Source organism: Dipodomys merriami, unplaced genomic scaffold, assembly GCF_024711535.1.
Source record: "Dipodomys merriami isolate MVZ:Mamm:240054 unplaced genomic scaffold, mDipMer1.0.p SCAF_128, whole genome shotgun sequence".
Lineage (NCBI taxonomy): Eukaryota > Metazoa > Chordata > Mammalia > Rodentia > Heteromyidae > Dipodomys > Dipodomys merriami.
In genome coordinates, this window is record NW_027202582.1 from 1,159,285 (window position 1) to 1,173,687 (window position 14,403).

Genomic DNA, 14,403 nt, shown 5'->3' on the forward strand with positions numbered 1-14,403 from the left:
ACCAGGAAGCACCCGCCCCGGCCGGAGCCGCCATGTAACCGGCGCCGCCCGGAGCCCAGCCGCGCGCGGCCCCCCGGCTTCCCGCCTGCCATGGGGGACGAGGATGAGGACGAGGGCCGCGCCGTGGAGCTGCGGATCACTGACGGTCGGTGCGGGGTCTGGCGATGGCCGCCCCAGGAGCCGGGGAGGGGGTCGGGGCCAGCTGGGCTCATTCACCCCCTGTGCCCACAGCCAATCTGACCGGGCACGAGGAGAAGGTGAGCGTGGAGAACTTCGAGCTGCTCAAGGTGCTGGGCACGGGAGGTGAGGATCCCCGATCGCCGGGCAGGTGTCCCCACGGCGTGGTGCTCTGGGCCTCTCTCTTGTCTGGGCCTGGGCCAGGGCCACTGAGGAGGCCTCCCCCCATCTTTCCCGGCACCCCCGCCCTACAGTGCCAGGGTTCCATGCCCACTTCCAGGACGCTCTGCCTGGACATCATTCCTCCCTGCCAGGTCCTGTATGTGCTGGCCCCTAGCCTCAATTAGTCGGCTTCCTGCGTGATTTGCATGGTCCCTCCCCGTCCCCAAGCCCCCTGCGATTTGCATAGCTCCTCCCTGCCCCAAGCCCCTTCAATTTGCATAGCTCCTCCCCATCCCCAAGCCCCCTGCAGTTTGCATATCCCCTCCTAGTCCCCAGACCCCCTGTGATTTGCATAACCCCTCCCTGCCCCCAAGCCTCCTGCGATTTGCATAGCTCCACACCATCCCACCCTCCCTGCGATTTGCAAAACTCCCCATCCCCCAAGCCCCCTGCAATTTGCATAGCTCCTCCCCATCCCTCAAGCCCCCTAAGATTTGCATAGCACCTCTCCATTCCCAACCACCCTGCGATTTGCATAGCTCCTCCCTATCCCCCAGCCCCCTGCAGTTTGCATAGCCCCTCCCTGTCCCCCAAGCCCCCTGTGATTTGCATAGCTCCTCCCCATCCCCAACCCCCATGTTCGGGTGCCCCACTACATCTTACAAACTCCCAGGCCCTAGTTTGCACAGTCCTCCCCTGCCTGTAGCCGCACCTGGCCTCTCTTCCTTGCATTTGCAGCCTTTCCCATCCCTCTGATCTCTGGCAGGTTTGCACATGTTCCTCACACCCCCCCCCCCCCCCACGCCTCTCAGGAATTGCAGACTCCCTGAGCTGCTGTGCCCATCACTTCCCTGGTTTTCACTGCGCACCCTCCGGGGGTGGGCACACCTTTTCCAAAGAAGGCTCTGCCAACATTTTGCACACCTGCCTCTTACTCTCAATTTGCATACCCCGCCCCCAGCAGTCTGCACCACCCTCCCACTCACAGCCTCTTCCTCTCCTTCCTTCTCCTTCCCCCCCCCCATGCTCCCACAGCCTACGGGAAGGTGTTCCTGGTGCGGAAGGCGGGTGGGCACGACGCAGGGAAGCTGTATGCCATGAAGGTGCTGCGTAAGGCAGCCCTGGTACAGCGCGCCAAGACGCAGGAGCACACGCGCACCGAGCGCTCGGTGCTGGAGCTGGTGCGCCAGGCACCCTTCCTGGTGACCTTACACTACGCCTTCCAGACCGATGCCAAGCTGCACCTCATCCTGGGTGAGGAGATGCCACATCCCAACCTCGGTGGGGGGGAGGCAAACAAACAGGGACGGGTGAGGCCACTCATGGGGGAGAAGCCAACTGCCATTCACCCTCCAGATTACGTGAGTGGCGGTGAGATGTTCACTCACCTCTACCAGCGCCAGTACTTCAAGGAGGCCGAGGTGCGAGTGTACGGGGGTGAGATCATCCTGGCCCTGGAGCACCTGCACAAGGTGGGTGAGGACATGGCTCCTGGTAGCTGCTGGGAGATCTGGGGCTAATGAGGGATCTACAAACATGGCAGTTGTGGGTCTCCTTCTGGGCTTCCTGGGGCGTGTGGTGGCCTTGGTGAAGATGAGTTGCTTGTGCAGGCCTCCTGGCAGGAAGCCTTGGTACTGCCTGGAAGGGTCTCCTCCTCTGGCACCTCCTACAAGGGGCTTTCCTCTTGCAGGAACTTGGGGATACCTACCCAGAACTTCCTCAAACAGAGACCTCAGGCTTTGGCTGCGAGGCCTCCTTGAAATGAGACTATTGTGTGTGTGTGTATGTGCCTCAAAGCTTTGAGCTTGAGGCCTGGGTGTTGTCCTGTAGCTTTTTTGCTCAGAGCTGACAATTCTACTACTTGAGCTACAGCTCTACCTCTGACTTTTTGGTGGTTAAGTGGAGATGAGTCTCATGGGCCAGGTACCTGTGGCTCATGCCTGTAATCCTAGCTACTCTGGAAGACGAGATCTGATGATCGAGGTTTGAAGTCAGCTGGAGGAAGGAGACTTATCTCCAATTAACCACCAGAAAACTGGAAGAGGTGCTTTGGCTCCAAGTGGTAGAATGCTAGCCTCAAGTGATAAAAAAGATCATAGTGCTCAGGCCCTGAATTCAAGCCCACAACTGACCAAAAAACCCCAAATCTCATGGACTTTCCTCAGATCTCAACCTCCTGAGTAGCTAGGATTACAGGCCTGAGCCACCTGTGCCTGGCTGATATGGCGGGCCCCTTTAAATAGACTCTCCTCTCTACAAGACCTTTTGGTCTGTTCCCTGGGGCCTTCTTCTTGCTGTGTATCTTCTGTGGCTTTCCTTGTATATGGGCCTAGCTCTTTAGCGACCACTCATGCATCCTAGGGGCCTCTCTGTGGATGCAAAGCTTTGCCATAGAGGTCTCCTTGTCCTGAACCAGGACCTGGTGCAAGGGTGTGAGCTGTGGGGGCTGGGAGGATTTGAAAGTAGGAAGCCCAGTATCTCTCTTGCTCCTGCCAGCTGGGCATCATCTATCGAGACCTGAAGCTGGAAAATGTGCTTCTGGATGCTGAGGGTCACATTGTGCTCACAGACTTTGGACTGAGCAAGGAATTCCTGACGGAGGAGGTGAGCAGCCCACAGGCTGTACCGGTGGTGTTCCCGTTCAGGCCTCCTATGTCTCTTCCCTGCTTCTTTGCCTGCATTGTGGGGGGGGGGCGAGGGGGGGGTTCAAAGATGAGATCTAAAAGTCCCCACTGCTGGGTCCTCCATGTCATTCAGTCTGCAGTCAACATTGGGGGGCTGATGATGTCGGGGAGAGCCCCAGCTATCCTCTTCTTGTCCTCCTAGAAAGAACGGACTTTCTCCTTCTGTGGCACCATTGAGTATATGGCCCCCGAAATCATCCGCAGCAAGGCTGGGCATGGCAAGGTGGGTTGGCAAGGAGGCAGGGGTGGTGGTGGCAGGGTGGAAAGTGGGGAGGCCCCAGGCCCTCACCCCTGCCCCATCCCGCAGGCCGTGGACTGGTGGAGCCTGGGCATCCTGCTCTTCGAGCTGCTGACGGGCGCCTCGCCCTTCACGCTGGAGGGGGAGAGGAACACGCAGGCCGAGGTGTCCCGGTGAGGGGTGCTGGTCGTGGAGGGTGGCGAAGGCCTGTCTGGGCTGGGCGGTGGGCTTGCTACCCCTGACACCCCACCCATCCTCCCAGACGGATCCTGAAGTGCTCCCCTCCCTTCCCCCGTCGGATTGGGCCCGTGGCGCAGGACCTGCTGAAGAGGCTGCTGTGTAAGGATCCTCAGAAGAGGTTGGGCGCGGGTCCCCAGGGGGCACAGGAAGTCAAGAGCCACCCCTTCTTCCAGGTGAGGCCTCAACCCTGAGACCCCTGCACTTCCTGCACCTACCCAGACAGGGCTGCTGCTCTGGGTGGTACCAGGGGGAGGGTCTGAGTCTGGCCGATTCACATTCCCCAGAGAACCCCAGATAGAGAAAGCAAATGTGGAAGTGGGGGACACTTTCTCCTCCATCCACATCAAAGCTAGCCTATAAACAGGGGGCTCATGGCTTTAATCCTAGCTACTCAGGAGGTTGAGAGCTGGAGGATCACAGGAAGCAATCTGGACAGAAAAGTCTGAGAGACTCCATCTCCAAAATAACCAGCCAAAAAACCAGATCGGAGCATGACTCAAATGGTAGAACACCGGCCAAGCCAGCCAAGCCAACCAATGTCAAGGCCCTGAGTTCAAACCCTGGTTCTGGCAAGAAAACAAAGTTGGCACACACTGGAGGGTGGAATCACCAGCCTTTCCTCTCTGCCCAGGGTGGCATTGGAGGGATGGAGGCATGGCTCAAGTATTAGTGCATTGTCCTAGCAAACAAGAGGCCTTGAGTTCAAATCACAGTGCACGTGCACACGTACACACACACACACACACACACACACACACACACACACACACTGACACAGGTAAGTGATACAGAGTGGTAACAGGTCCCAGCTCTGGGGGCGATCTAGCTGGGTAAATGGCCCAAATGAGCACTACAGATGTTTCCTGCTTGGCCCTGCAGTCTTTGCACCTATAATTCAGGTGAACTGTTGATCAGCCCACGTGGGGTTTTGCTCCCTTGTTGAGAACTGGCATGGTTTAGAGTGTGGTACGTGGTGAAGTCTGCCCCTTTGGGAGCCCCTGCTGGCTTGGGTTCTGTGGGTGTAGCCAGCCTCATCTGATAAGACACTGTACCTATAAAGACCTACTGTGCATCAGCCCTTAGCTTACATAGTTTCACATAATCCTCTGAACCATTTGTCCCCATCTTTATGCATACAGAAGCTGAGGGTCAGTTGCCCAACATCACCCAACCAGGCAGTGATGGAGCTATAATTCGAACTCAGGGCTAGTGACTTAGTGGCCACCTTCTCTTTGCATGTCGGCCATGGCAGAACTGTGGCCAGAAACACTGCCACCCATGCTGAGTGCCATCCCTGAGCCTTTCTGACAAGCCTTGGCTTAGAAGAGCTTCCTTAGTGGAGGGACAGGGAAGGGGAGGAGCTTAGGGCCAAGGAGTGTTAATTTTCTTTGGTGAATTCTGAGTCTACTTTGAACCTATGCTGGGTGCCATGCTGGGTGCTGGAAGAGGGTTGGAGAATAAAATTGGGACTCTAGTGCTAAGAAAGACAGGGAGAATGGATAATGGGCAGGCAAGTAAAAAGTTCTGCCATACTAAACACAAAAAGATCTGTTTTCATTGCCATTAGTATAAAGTCTAAGGAAAGGTTCCCGACTCCAGCCAAGGCTGCATCCAGGTGCTCATACTCTCGTGTTTTGGTTCTACTGCTCTGCCTGGGGCTTTATCATGAGACCTTAGTTCCAAACCCATATCCTTCCAGATATACATTTATCTGTGGGGCTAGGAATGTGGCTTCGTGGTAGGGTGCTTGCCTAGCATGCATGAAGCCCTGAGTTCTATTCCTCAGTACCACATACACAGAAAAAGCCAGAAGTGGAGCTGTGGCTTAAGTGGTAGAGTAAAAGCCTTGAGCAAAAGAAGCTCAGGAACAGTGCCCAGGCTCTCAGTTCAAGCCCCAGGACTGGCAACAGACATACAAGCAAACAAACAAACAACAAATTATCCGGAAGGAGACAGAGGTTTATTTTTCCTGGCCATCCTATTACAGATTCCAGAGCTGATGGTGTGCGGCAGGGTTGGGGTACTCCACTGTTGCCAGGAAGACTAGAATAGCTGCCACCCCCGTGCCTCATGGGAGGGCTACGGAGTGAGGGGGCCTGAGGGGCGAGGGGGTCTCAGGGCTCCAGGTCTTGCCCAACCCTTTGACCCCTCACCCCTTCTTCCCAGGGGCTAGATTGGGCTGCCCTGGCTGCCAGGAAGATCCCAGCCCCATTCCAGCCCCAGATCCGCTCGGAGCTGGATGTGGGCAACTTTGCTGAAGAGTTTACTCGGCTGGAGCCTGTCTACTCCCCCTCTGGCAGCCCCCTGCCTGGGGACCCTCGAATCTTTCAGGTGAGTGGGAATCCATGGGTCCCCAGGGGCAGAAGGGCAGGCTCTGCTGCCTGGCTCTGCCCTACTGGGTGCCTCCGCCAGGACACTGTACACCCCACACTTAGGGTCTTCTACATGGTGAACTCTGCCCCTTGGTGAGCCCCTGCTGGCTCAGGTACTATGGGTGTGTCAGGTGACTCATGGATCATCTTCAAACTTCATGTTCATTTCCCCCCTATGCCATCACCTCCTTGGTATATAAAAATGTGGGTTTAAGCCGGGCGCCAGTGGCTCATGCCTGTAATCCTAGCTACTCAGGAGGCTGAGATCTGAGGATTGAGGTTCAAAGCCAGCCCAGGCAGGAAACTCCGTGAAACCAATAAACCACCAGAAAACCAGAAGTGGTGCTGTGGCTCAAGTGGTAGGGCGCTAGCCTTGAGCTGAAGAGCTGAGGGACAGCACTAAGGCCCAGAGTTCGAGGCCCACGACCAACAACAACAAAAAAATGTGGGTTTATATTGCCCAGCACATTATTAATTGTTTATGAATAGTTTTAGAATTATGAAGTGGACACACAGGGAGAGATGCTGTGCTTCGTATTGCTCATACAGCTGCACAGTGTGTTATGCACACTAGCACAGCACACAGCACACTGCTGTTTAGAAGCTCAGGCTGCTGAGAGCTGGTGGCCACATCTGTAATCCTAGCTGCTCAGGAGGCTGAGATCTGAGGATTGTTCAAACCCAGCCTAGGCAAAAAAAAAGTCTGTGAGACTCTTACCTCCAATTGATGAGCAAAAAGCCAGAAGTGGAGCTGTGGTGCAAGTGGAGAGTGCCAGCCTTGAGCAAAAAAGTAAAAATGCAAGGTCCTGAGTTCAGTATCAGTACATAAACAACATAAGGCTAGACGCTGAGGCTGCGCAAATAAGCCAAATACGTTTGAGGCCCTGTTGGTCCCTGCCCAGCTCCCTGAGTGTGCGCTCACTCCCATCCTACGCTCTGCTGGTGCCACCCACTTCTCAGAGGCGTCAGGCCAGACCCTGTGCCTTTGCACATGCTGCTTCCTCCCCACGCAGTGCCCTCCCACAATAGTAACTGGCATTACCCATTCATCTGGGCCACTCTCATGTGCATAGCCCACTGTAGAAAATACCCTCTGCTGAGCAGTTGGTTACCTGCTGTCCTGACTGGTCTGAAAGCCCAAGGCAGGGACTGTGTGCTTAGTTCCTAGGCCTAGGGAAGAGATTTGACCCACAAGACATGGCCCATATATTTTTATTTTTTGCCACGTAGACTGCATTCTCTCCCTCTTACTCTCTCCAAAGGAAGAGAAGAACGATCATCTAGCCCATGCTTTTTAAATAAGAACCCATCAGTATTGGGGCTGAGGGTATAGCTCAAGTGCTAGGTCCTAAGTTTGAATTCACACCTCAGTACTGCAAAAACAACAACAACAGCAAAACAAAAACAAAACAAACTCTCCATAAAATTTTGACAACTTGGGGCTGGGAAGGTGGCTCAGTGGTAGAGCGCTTGCCTCGCATGCACGAGGCTCTGGATTCAATTCCTCAGCACCACATAAGCAGAAAAAGCGGAAGTGGCACCGTGGCTCAAGTGGTAGAACGCTAGCCTTGAGCTGAAGAGCTGAGGGACAGCGCCCAGGCCCCCACAACCAACAACAAAAATGACAACTTTGTGCTGAAATGGCCCTTGTTGCATTTTCTCAGTATTTTGTGAGTCATTGTGTTCACTCATTCATGTAATGTTTAAAAAATGTGTATTGAGCCATACACAGATGACTCACACTGTAATTCTAGCAACTCAGGAGGCTGAGACCTAGAGGATCAAAGTTTGATCCTCTGGACAGAAAATCCCTCAAAACTCTGTTTTCAATTAACCACTAAAATACTTTGATTTATTTGGTGGCATGGCTCAAGATTTTTTTTTGGTCAGTCCTGGGGCTTGAACTCAGGGCCCAGGCATGTCCCTGAGCTCCTTTTTGGCTCAAAGCTAGTACTTTACTACTTGAGTCACAGCACTATTGTGGGCTTTTTCTGTGGTTTATGTGGTGCTGAGGAATTGAACTCATGCTAGGCAAGCACTCTATCACTAAGCCACATTCCTAGCCCATGGCTCAAGATTTGAAGCCAACCTAGGCAGAAAATTCCTCAAGATTCTGTTTTCAATTAACCAATAAAATGCTTGACTGGTGGAGTGGCTCAAGTGGTAAAGCACCATCCATGAGCAAAAACAGCTGAGCTTTAATGCATGGCCCTGAGTTCAAGCCTGGGTCCTGGCAAAAACAAAGCGAACAACAAAAACCCTCCAAAACATGTACTAAGTACTGGCATTGGAGTCACACATATCAATGAGCCCAACAGGCAAAAACCCTGCCCATGTATACCTTGTATTCATTCATTGTATGCAGTGGGACTACATTTCCAATAGGGAATAAAAAAAACTCATATAGGCCAGACACTGGTGGCTCAGACCTGTAATCCCAGCTACTACTCAAGGAGGCTGAGATCTGAGGATCAAGGTTCAGAACCATCCCAGGTAGGAAAGTCCATGAGATATTTTTTTTTTTTGTCAGTTGTGGGGCTTGAACTTTGGGCCTGGGCGCTGTCCCTGAGCTCTTCAGCTCAAGGCTAGTGCTCTTCCATTTGAGCCACAGCACCACTTCTGGTTTTCTGAGCGGTTTATTGGAGACGGGAGTCTCCTGGACTTTCCTGCCCTGGCCGGCTTTGAACTGTGATCCTCAGATCTCAGCCTCCTGAGTAGCTAGGATTATAGGTGTGAGCCACTAACACCCAGCTGAGAGTCTTATCTTGTTTACCACCTTAAAAAGCAACAGTGGAGCTGTTGCTCAAGTGGTAAAGTGCTAGCCTTAGTGAAAAAGCTAAGGCACAGCACAAGACTGTGTCCAAACTCCAGAACCAGCACACACACACACACAAAATCCCTGTAGTAAAAATGACACTTTGAGAGTATTTGAAATGTCAGTTCCTTTTCTTTTTTTCCCTGGTGCTGGGGATGGAACCCTGGGCCTCCAATGCTGTATCACTGGGCCCTGGTGTCATTTTGCATTTCCCTGCAGCTCTGCCTTGCTGCTTTGCCTTGCAGGGAGGGGGGGGGGGGGAAGGAGGCATAGCTTTTCCCCTCCTGGGCAGATCCGATTGAGTTCTCCTAGTCTAGGTGTGTCAGACACAGTTCTAGGCCTTTCATGGACTTCCCACCAATCGCCATGTCTCCATGCCAGGCTCTTGGGGAGTCACTCACTTGAGAAAGGAGAGGTCATAGACTACTGGGGGACAAACACGCGTCCGAGTGATTATAACACGAGGTGGAATAGAATGTGTCCACACGTGGGAGGTCGGGGGAAACACTGCCCTTTGCTCCCTACGGGGTCTTCCCCCTGCCGGCCCTGCCCGCAGATCCGGGCCTTGCACTCCAGCCCCCGTGTTACCTGCGCCCCCCTCCGTCCTCACCCCCGCAGGGTTACTCCTTCGTGGCGCCCTCCATCCTATTCGACCACAGCAACGCCGTGATGACCGACGCGCTCGAGGCGCCGGGCGCTGGAGACCGGCCGGGCCGGGCCGCCGTAGCCAGGAGCGCCATGATGCAGGTGGGCCGGGCCGGGTTTGGGAGCCGGACCTTGAGCTTGTGCGTGCCATGGGTGGGAGTCTAGGCCCAGGGAATCTGGCCTAGACCCACGGGGCTCCCGCGGAGTGGCTTGGGGTGCAGCCGCGCGGCCTGGCGAGGGGAACCGCTGACGGCCGCGCCCCCTTGCGCCCCCAGGACTCGCCCTTCTTCCAGCAGTACGAGCTGGACCTGCGGGAGCCCGCGCTGGGCCAGGGCAGCTTCTCCGTGTGTCGTCGCTGTCGCCAGCGCCAGAGCGGCCAGGAGTTCGCGGTGAAGATCCTCAGCCGCAGGTGTGGGGGGCGGGGAGCGAGGAGGGGGGCCGGGGCGCGGGGCACCCGCGGGGCAGGGCCGCACCGAGCCCCGCTTCCCGACCCCCAGGCTGGAGGCGAACACGCAGCGCGAGGTGGCCGCCCTGCGGCTGTGCCAGACGCACCCCAACGTGGTCAACTTGCACGAAGTACACCACGACCAGGTGAGGCCTCCCGGGACCAGCGGGCGATGACCTCCCCGCTCCCAAGTGGGGTCAGGAGGCGGGGCCTGGGGCCTCCGTGGGCGGGGCCTAGCTGGTGGGGGCGGGGACGGCTGAGGTGGGGGAGAGGTGGGATCCGAGGCGGGAAGGCCTGAGCCCTGGGAGGCGGGGCTGAGGGTGGCCAGGGAAGGGGAACTGGAGGAGGACCAGCGGGTGGGGGGGCTAGGACCGAAGGTGGCCCGAGGATGGGGTCCTGGAGGGCCGCGGGTGGTGACCTGGCCATCCTGGCCCGCAGCTGCACACCTACCTGGTCCTGGAGCTGCTGCGCGGCGGGGAGCTGCTGGAGCACATCCGGAAGAAGCGGCACTTCAGCGAGTCGGAGGCCAGCCAGATCCTCCGCAGCCTGGTGTCGGCCGTGAGCTTCATGCACGAGGAGGCGGGCGTGGTGCACCGCGACCTCAAGCCCGAGGTGGGCGCGGGGTCTGGGCGGGCGCGGGGCCGGGCTTGCGCGCCTGTGCGGTGCGGGGCCCGGGGCTCTGACCGCTGCCCCGCGCGCACCCGCCGTCCCCACAGAACATCCTGTACGCGGATGACACGCCCGGGGCCCCCGTGAAGATCATCGACTTCGGGTTCGCACGGCTGCGGCCGCAGAGCCCGGCGGGGCCCATGCAGACCCCCTGCTTCACGCTGCAGTACGCCGCCCCTGAGCTGCTGGCGCAGCAGGGCTACGACGAATCCTGCGATCTCTGGAGCCTGGGCGTCATTCTGGTACGGGGCCGCCCTCTCTCGCCCCGGGGAAGGTTCGGGGCTGCCGGGCCTGGCGAAGGGAGCAGGTCGCTCCGTGGGGGTGGAGGGGGTGAGTGGTGCTGAGGGTGGGCTGAGGGCTCAGCCCGGGCCCCCGCATCCCGGCCCGGCCTCAGTCTCCCCACCTCCTCCTAGTACATGATGCTGTCGGGGCAGGTCCCCTTCCAGGGGGCCTCGGGCCAGGGCGGGCAGAGCCAGGCCGCTGAGATCATGTGCAAGATCCGGGAGGGCCGCTTCTCCCTGGACGGGGAAGCCTGGCAGGGCGTGTCGGAGGAAGCCAAGGAACTGGTCCGAGGTGAGCGGGAGGTCATGGAGCCAGGGGGAGGCGGGGCTCGGCCTGGTCACGGAGCCGGCGCCGTGGTTGGGGGGAGCGCGGAGGTGGAGCCTGGGGCTGTGGAGATCTCCCTGGGGCTCCGCCTAGGCCGCTCCCCAACACTTCTCCGTCCCGCCTCCAGGGCTGCTGACTGTGGACCCCGCCAAGCGGCTGAAGCTTGAGGGGCTTCGGGGCAGCTCGTGGCTGCAGGATGGCAGCGCGCGCTCCTCGCCCCCGCTGCGGACGCCGGACGTACTGGAGTCCTCGGGACCCGCGGTGCGCTCGGGGCTCAACGCCACTTTCATGGTAAGGGGCGGGGCCTCGGGGACGTGGGTGTGGTCGAAACGTGGGCGTGGTTACACGGCGGGCGCTGAATGGGCGGGGTCGTGCGGTGGGCGTGGCCTGGAAGGCGGTGGGGTCAGAGCCTGGAATTTTAAGGCCTAGTGATTGTGGTGGCCGAGGGTGCTGACCTCACCTTGGCTGGAGGCCCTGATAGGTCCTGACCTAGTGGGATGGGAGCCAAAGGACGGATCTGGAAGCCGGGGCGCGGCCGGGGCGGGGAACTCATCCTTCCTTTCCACCAGGCCTTCAATCGGGGCAAGCGCGAGGGCTTCTTCCTGAAGAGCGTGGAGAATGCACCGCTGGCCAAGCGGCGCAAGCAGAAGCTGCGGAGTGCCGCCGCCTCCCGGCGAGGCTCCCCAGCGCCTGCCGCCCCGGGCCGGGCCCCTGCCACTGCCAAGGGGGCCCCCCGCCGAGCCAACGGCCCCCTGCCTCCCTCCTAGCCCCTACCACTGTGATCACCCCTTCCTTGAGCGCTGCAGCTGTGACCTGGGAGGCTCCGCCCTGATCCCCAGGAATTGCCCTTCTCTCCCCGGTTCCTGACAGAGCAGAAGTATTTTTATAAGCAGAGAATTTTTTATGTCTTACCAGGTAGAGTTAGCGATGCAGGGAAGGAGGGAGCATGGCGGGGAGGGGGGGTGCTCTTCCAAGACACCACCTCGTCTGGGCAAAAGGCCCTGCTGTACGGCCTGCCCCACCTGGGAAGGGCTCCTCTCCCCTTTCTACGCACTGTTCTCTCCCGAAGCCTTGTTCCTAGGAAGGGACACCCCTCAAGATGTCACTTTATGGACTGTCTGTGCAATTATGTCCACCAAAGACCTGTGTCGGGGGGATAGAGTGAGACCCTGGGGGGGGGTCCCCTGAAGCAATTTTTGTCTCACTAAGTCACCTGTTCCTCCCCTCTTAGGGCTAAGCAAGGAGGAGGCCCTCCCAAACGGGGAGGCTCTCTTCTCACCCACCTGCTCCCCTTTGGCACAGCCACTCCTGGCCGAGGGTGGGGTCCTGTGGGTCTGGACTGGGCATCCATGGTTACTGCCTCAGCTCCTCCAGGCTGTGCCTTTGACTTCAAAATAAAAGTCTACCCAGTGTTGTGTGTGGCATCTGTGTACCTGTGTTGGGTCTGGAGCTGAAGGGCAGGTGGGCTGCCACCAGCCAATGGGGGTCTGGGATCTCAGAGGAAGCAACAGGCAGAGCCTTCTGGGAAAGGAAGGTACCCTTTATTCTTGAACTTAGGGCCTCAGCTTGCTGGGCAGTTTACCATTTGAGGTGTGTGTGTGTGTGTGTGTGTGTGTGTGTGTGTGTGTGTGTGTGTGTGTGTGTGTGTGTGTGTGTGTGTGTGTGTGTGTGTGTGTGTGTGTGTGTGTGTGTGTGTGTGCGCGTGCGTGCTAATGCTGGTGCTTGAACTCAGCCTGGACACTACTGTTCCTTAATGTTCTGGTTTTTTTGTTTTTTCCTCTCCAGGATAGTGCTCTACCACTTAAGTCACACCTCTACTCCTGTTGTTTTGGGTTTTGGTTTTCTAGTTAATTGGAGAGAAGATTTTCTCCAATTTATCTGCTCAGGATGGTTTCAAATTAAGATCCTCAGATCTCAGCCTCCTGAGTAGCTAAGATTAAAGGTATGAGCCACTGGTGTCTGGCAACTTTTTGTTTAATTTTTTTGTTTGTTTCTTTTCTTTCCTCTTTTTTTTTTTTTTTTTGCCAGTCCTGGGGCTTGAACTCAGGGCCTGGCCTCTGTCCCTAAGCTTCTTTTGCTCAAGGCTAGCTTTCTATCATTTGAGCCACAGTACCATTTCTGGTTTTCTGTTGGCTTATTGGAGATAAGAGTCTCATGAACTTTCCTGCCCAGGCTGGCTTTGAACCATGATTCTCAGATCTCAGCCTCCTGGGTAGCTAGGATTACAGGTGTGAGCCACTGATGCCTAGCTTCCTATTTATTTTTTGGGTAGAGTTTCAAGTTTTTGTCCAGCTGGCTAGGACTGAGATCTGCCTACCTCCACCCCTGGATTTATAGGTGTCTTAACACTTCAATGCATATGTTTTCAGATTTCTTTGTTTATACAGACTTTAATATGGTATATCAATATAGATTTTTTTGGGGGGGTGTTAATTGGAGATTAGAGTCACAGTGACTTTTCTGCCTGTGATGTCTTTAAACTGTGATCCTCAGTCTCAGTCTTCTGAGTAGCTAGGATTATAGGCATTAGCTATCAGCACCTGGCTAATTTTCAGATTTTTTTTTTTTTTTTGTCAGTCGTGGGGCCTGAACTCTGGGCCTGGGCACTGTCCTTCAGCTCTTCAGCTGTAGACTAGCGCCCTACCACTTGAGCCACAGCACCACTTCCAGCTTTTTCTGCTTATGTGGTGCTGAAGAATCAAACCCAGGGCCTAATGCATGCAAGGCAAGCACTCTACCACTGAGCCACCTTCCCAGCCCCTAATTTTCAGATTCTTATAGCCAGTCTAAAACACAGAAATCAAATGTGTGAATATGTCCTAGGTCAATGCCTATATTTTATAATTGTTTTATGTGTAACTACACAATATCCTATTGTGTAGGTATGTCATGCTTTACTTAGATTGTTTCTATTTTTGGCCACTTGGACAATTCCAATCCCTTGCTATTTTGAACGGGGTCACAGTGAATACCATGTACCTACTTAGATTTTTTGCTTACTTGTGCATATAATTATGTATTTCCTTAGGATACATTTCTTCAAAGTGGGACTGCTGGGCTGAAGTCATGCCCATCCTAATTTTTTTTGGGGGGGAGTGGTTGGTGCCAGTACTGGGATTTGAACTCAGGGCCTTTGATTCTCATTCAACTTCTTTTGCTTACAGCTGGTGCTTTACCACTTGAGCCATACCTCTTGTCTGGCATTTTGCTGGTTAACTGGTGATAGAGGTTTTTGAACTATTTGCCTGGGCTTGCTTTGAACCACAATCTTCATGTCTTATGCTCCTGAGTAGGAATATAGATGGAAGCCACAGGCATCCATGCTGTGGATATGTACTCCTAAATTGCCT

At 55.8% G+C, this 14,403-nt stretch overlaps 1 protein-coding gene across 2 annotated transcripts; it reads left to right on the forward strand.

Moving 5' to 3' along the window:
* On the forward strand, positions 1–12,467 carry LOC138824268 (ribosomal protein S6 kinase alpha-4). 2 transcript variants are annotated; one of them, XM_070018003.1, is made up of 17 exons: positions 1–145; positions 232–303; positions 1,375–1,593; positions 1,696–1,811; positions 2,836–2,943; positions 3,166–3,246; positions 3,331–3,434; positions 3,524–3,674; positions 5,668–5,832; positions 9,307–9,435; positions 9,609–9,742; positions 9,831–9,924; positions 10,217–10,390; positions 10,495–10,689; positions 10,861–11,020; positions 11,181–11,344; positions 11,623–12,467. In XM_070018003.1, exons 1-17 carry the CDS (start codon positions 91–93, stop codon positions 11,818–11,820), a joined length of 2,319 nt encoding a protein of 772 aa, XP_069874104.1. In that variant the 5' UTR covers positions 1–90; the 3' UTR covers positions 11,821–12,467. The 2 variants fall into 2 exon arrangements, with proteins under 2 accessions (XP_069874104.1, XP_069874105.1); XM_070018004.1 differs by having other exon boundaries at positions 113–145; positions 232–257.
* The last annotated feature ends 1,936 nt before the right edge of the window (positions 12,468–14,403 follow it).

What these genes read in the sequence shown, in the direction of transcription:
- LOC138824268 (XM_070018003.1), top strand. Translation starts at nt 91, where the DNA reads ATGGGGGACGAGGATGAGGACGAGGGCCGCGCCGTGGAGCTGCGGATC. An exon ending in AGAGCCACCCCTTCTTCCAG is followed by an intron (nt 3,675 to 5,667) that starts GTGAGGCCTCAA and finishes CCTTCTTCCCAG; the next exon opens with GGGCTAGATTGGGCTGCCCT. An exon ending in ACGAAGTACACCACGACCAG is followed by an intron (nt 9,925 to 10,216) that starts GTGAGGCCTCCC and finishes CCTGGCCCGCAG; the next exon opens with CTGCACACCTACCTGGTCCT.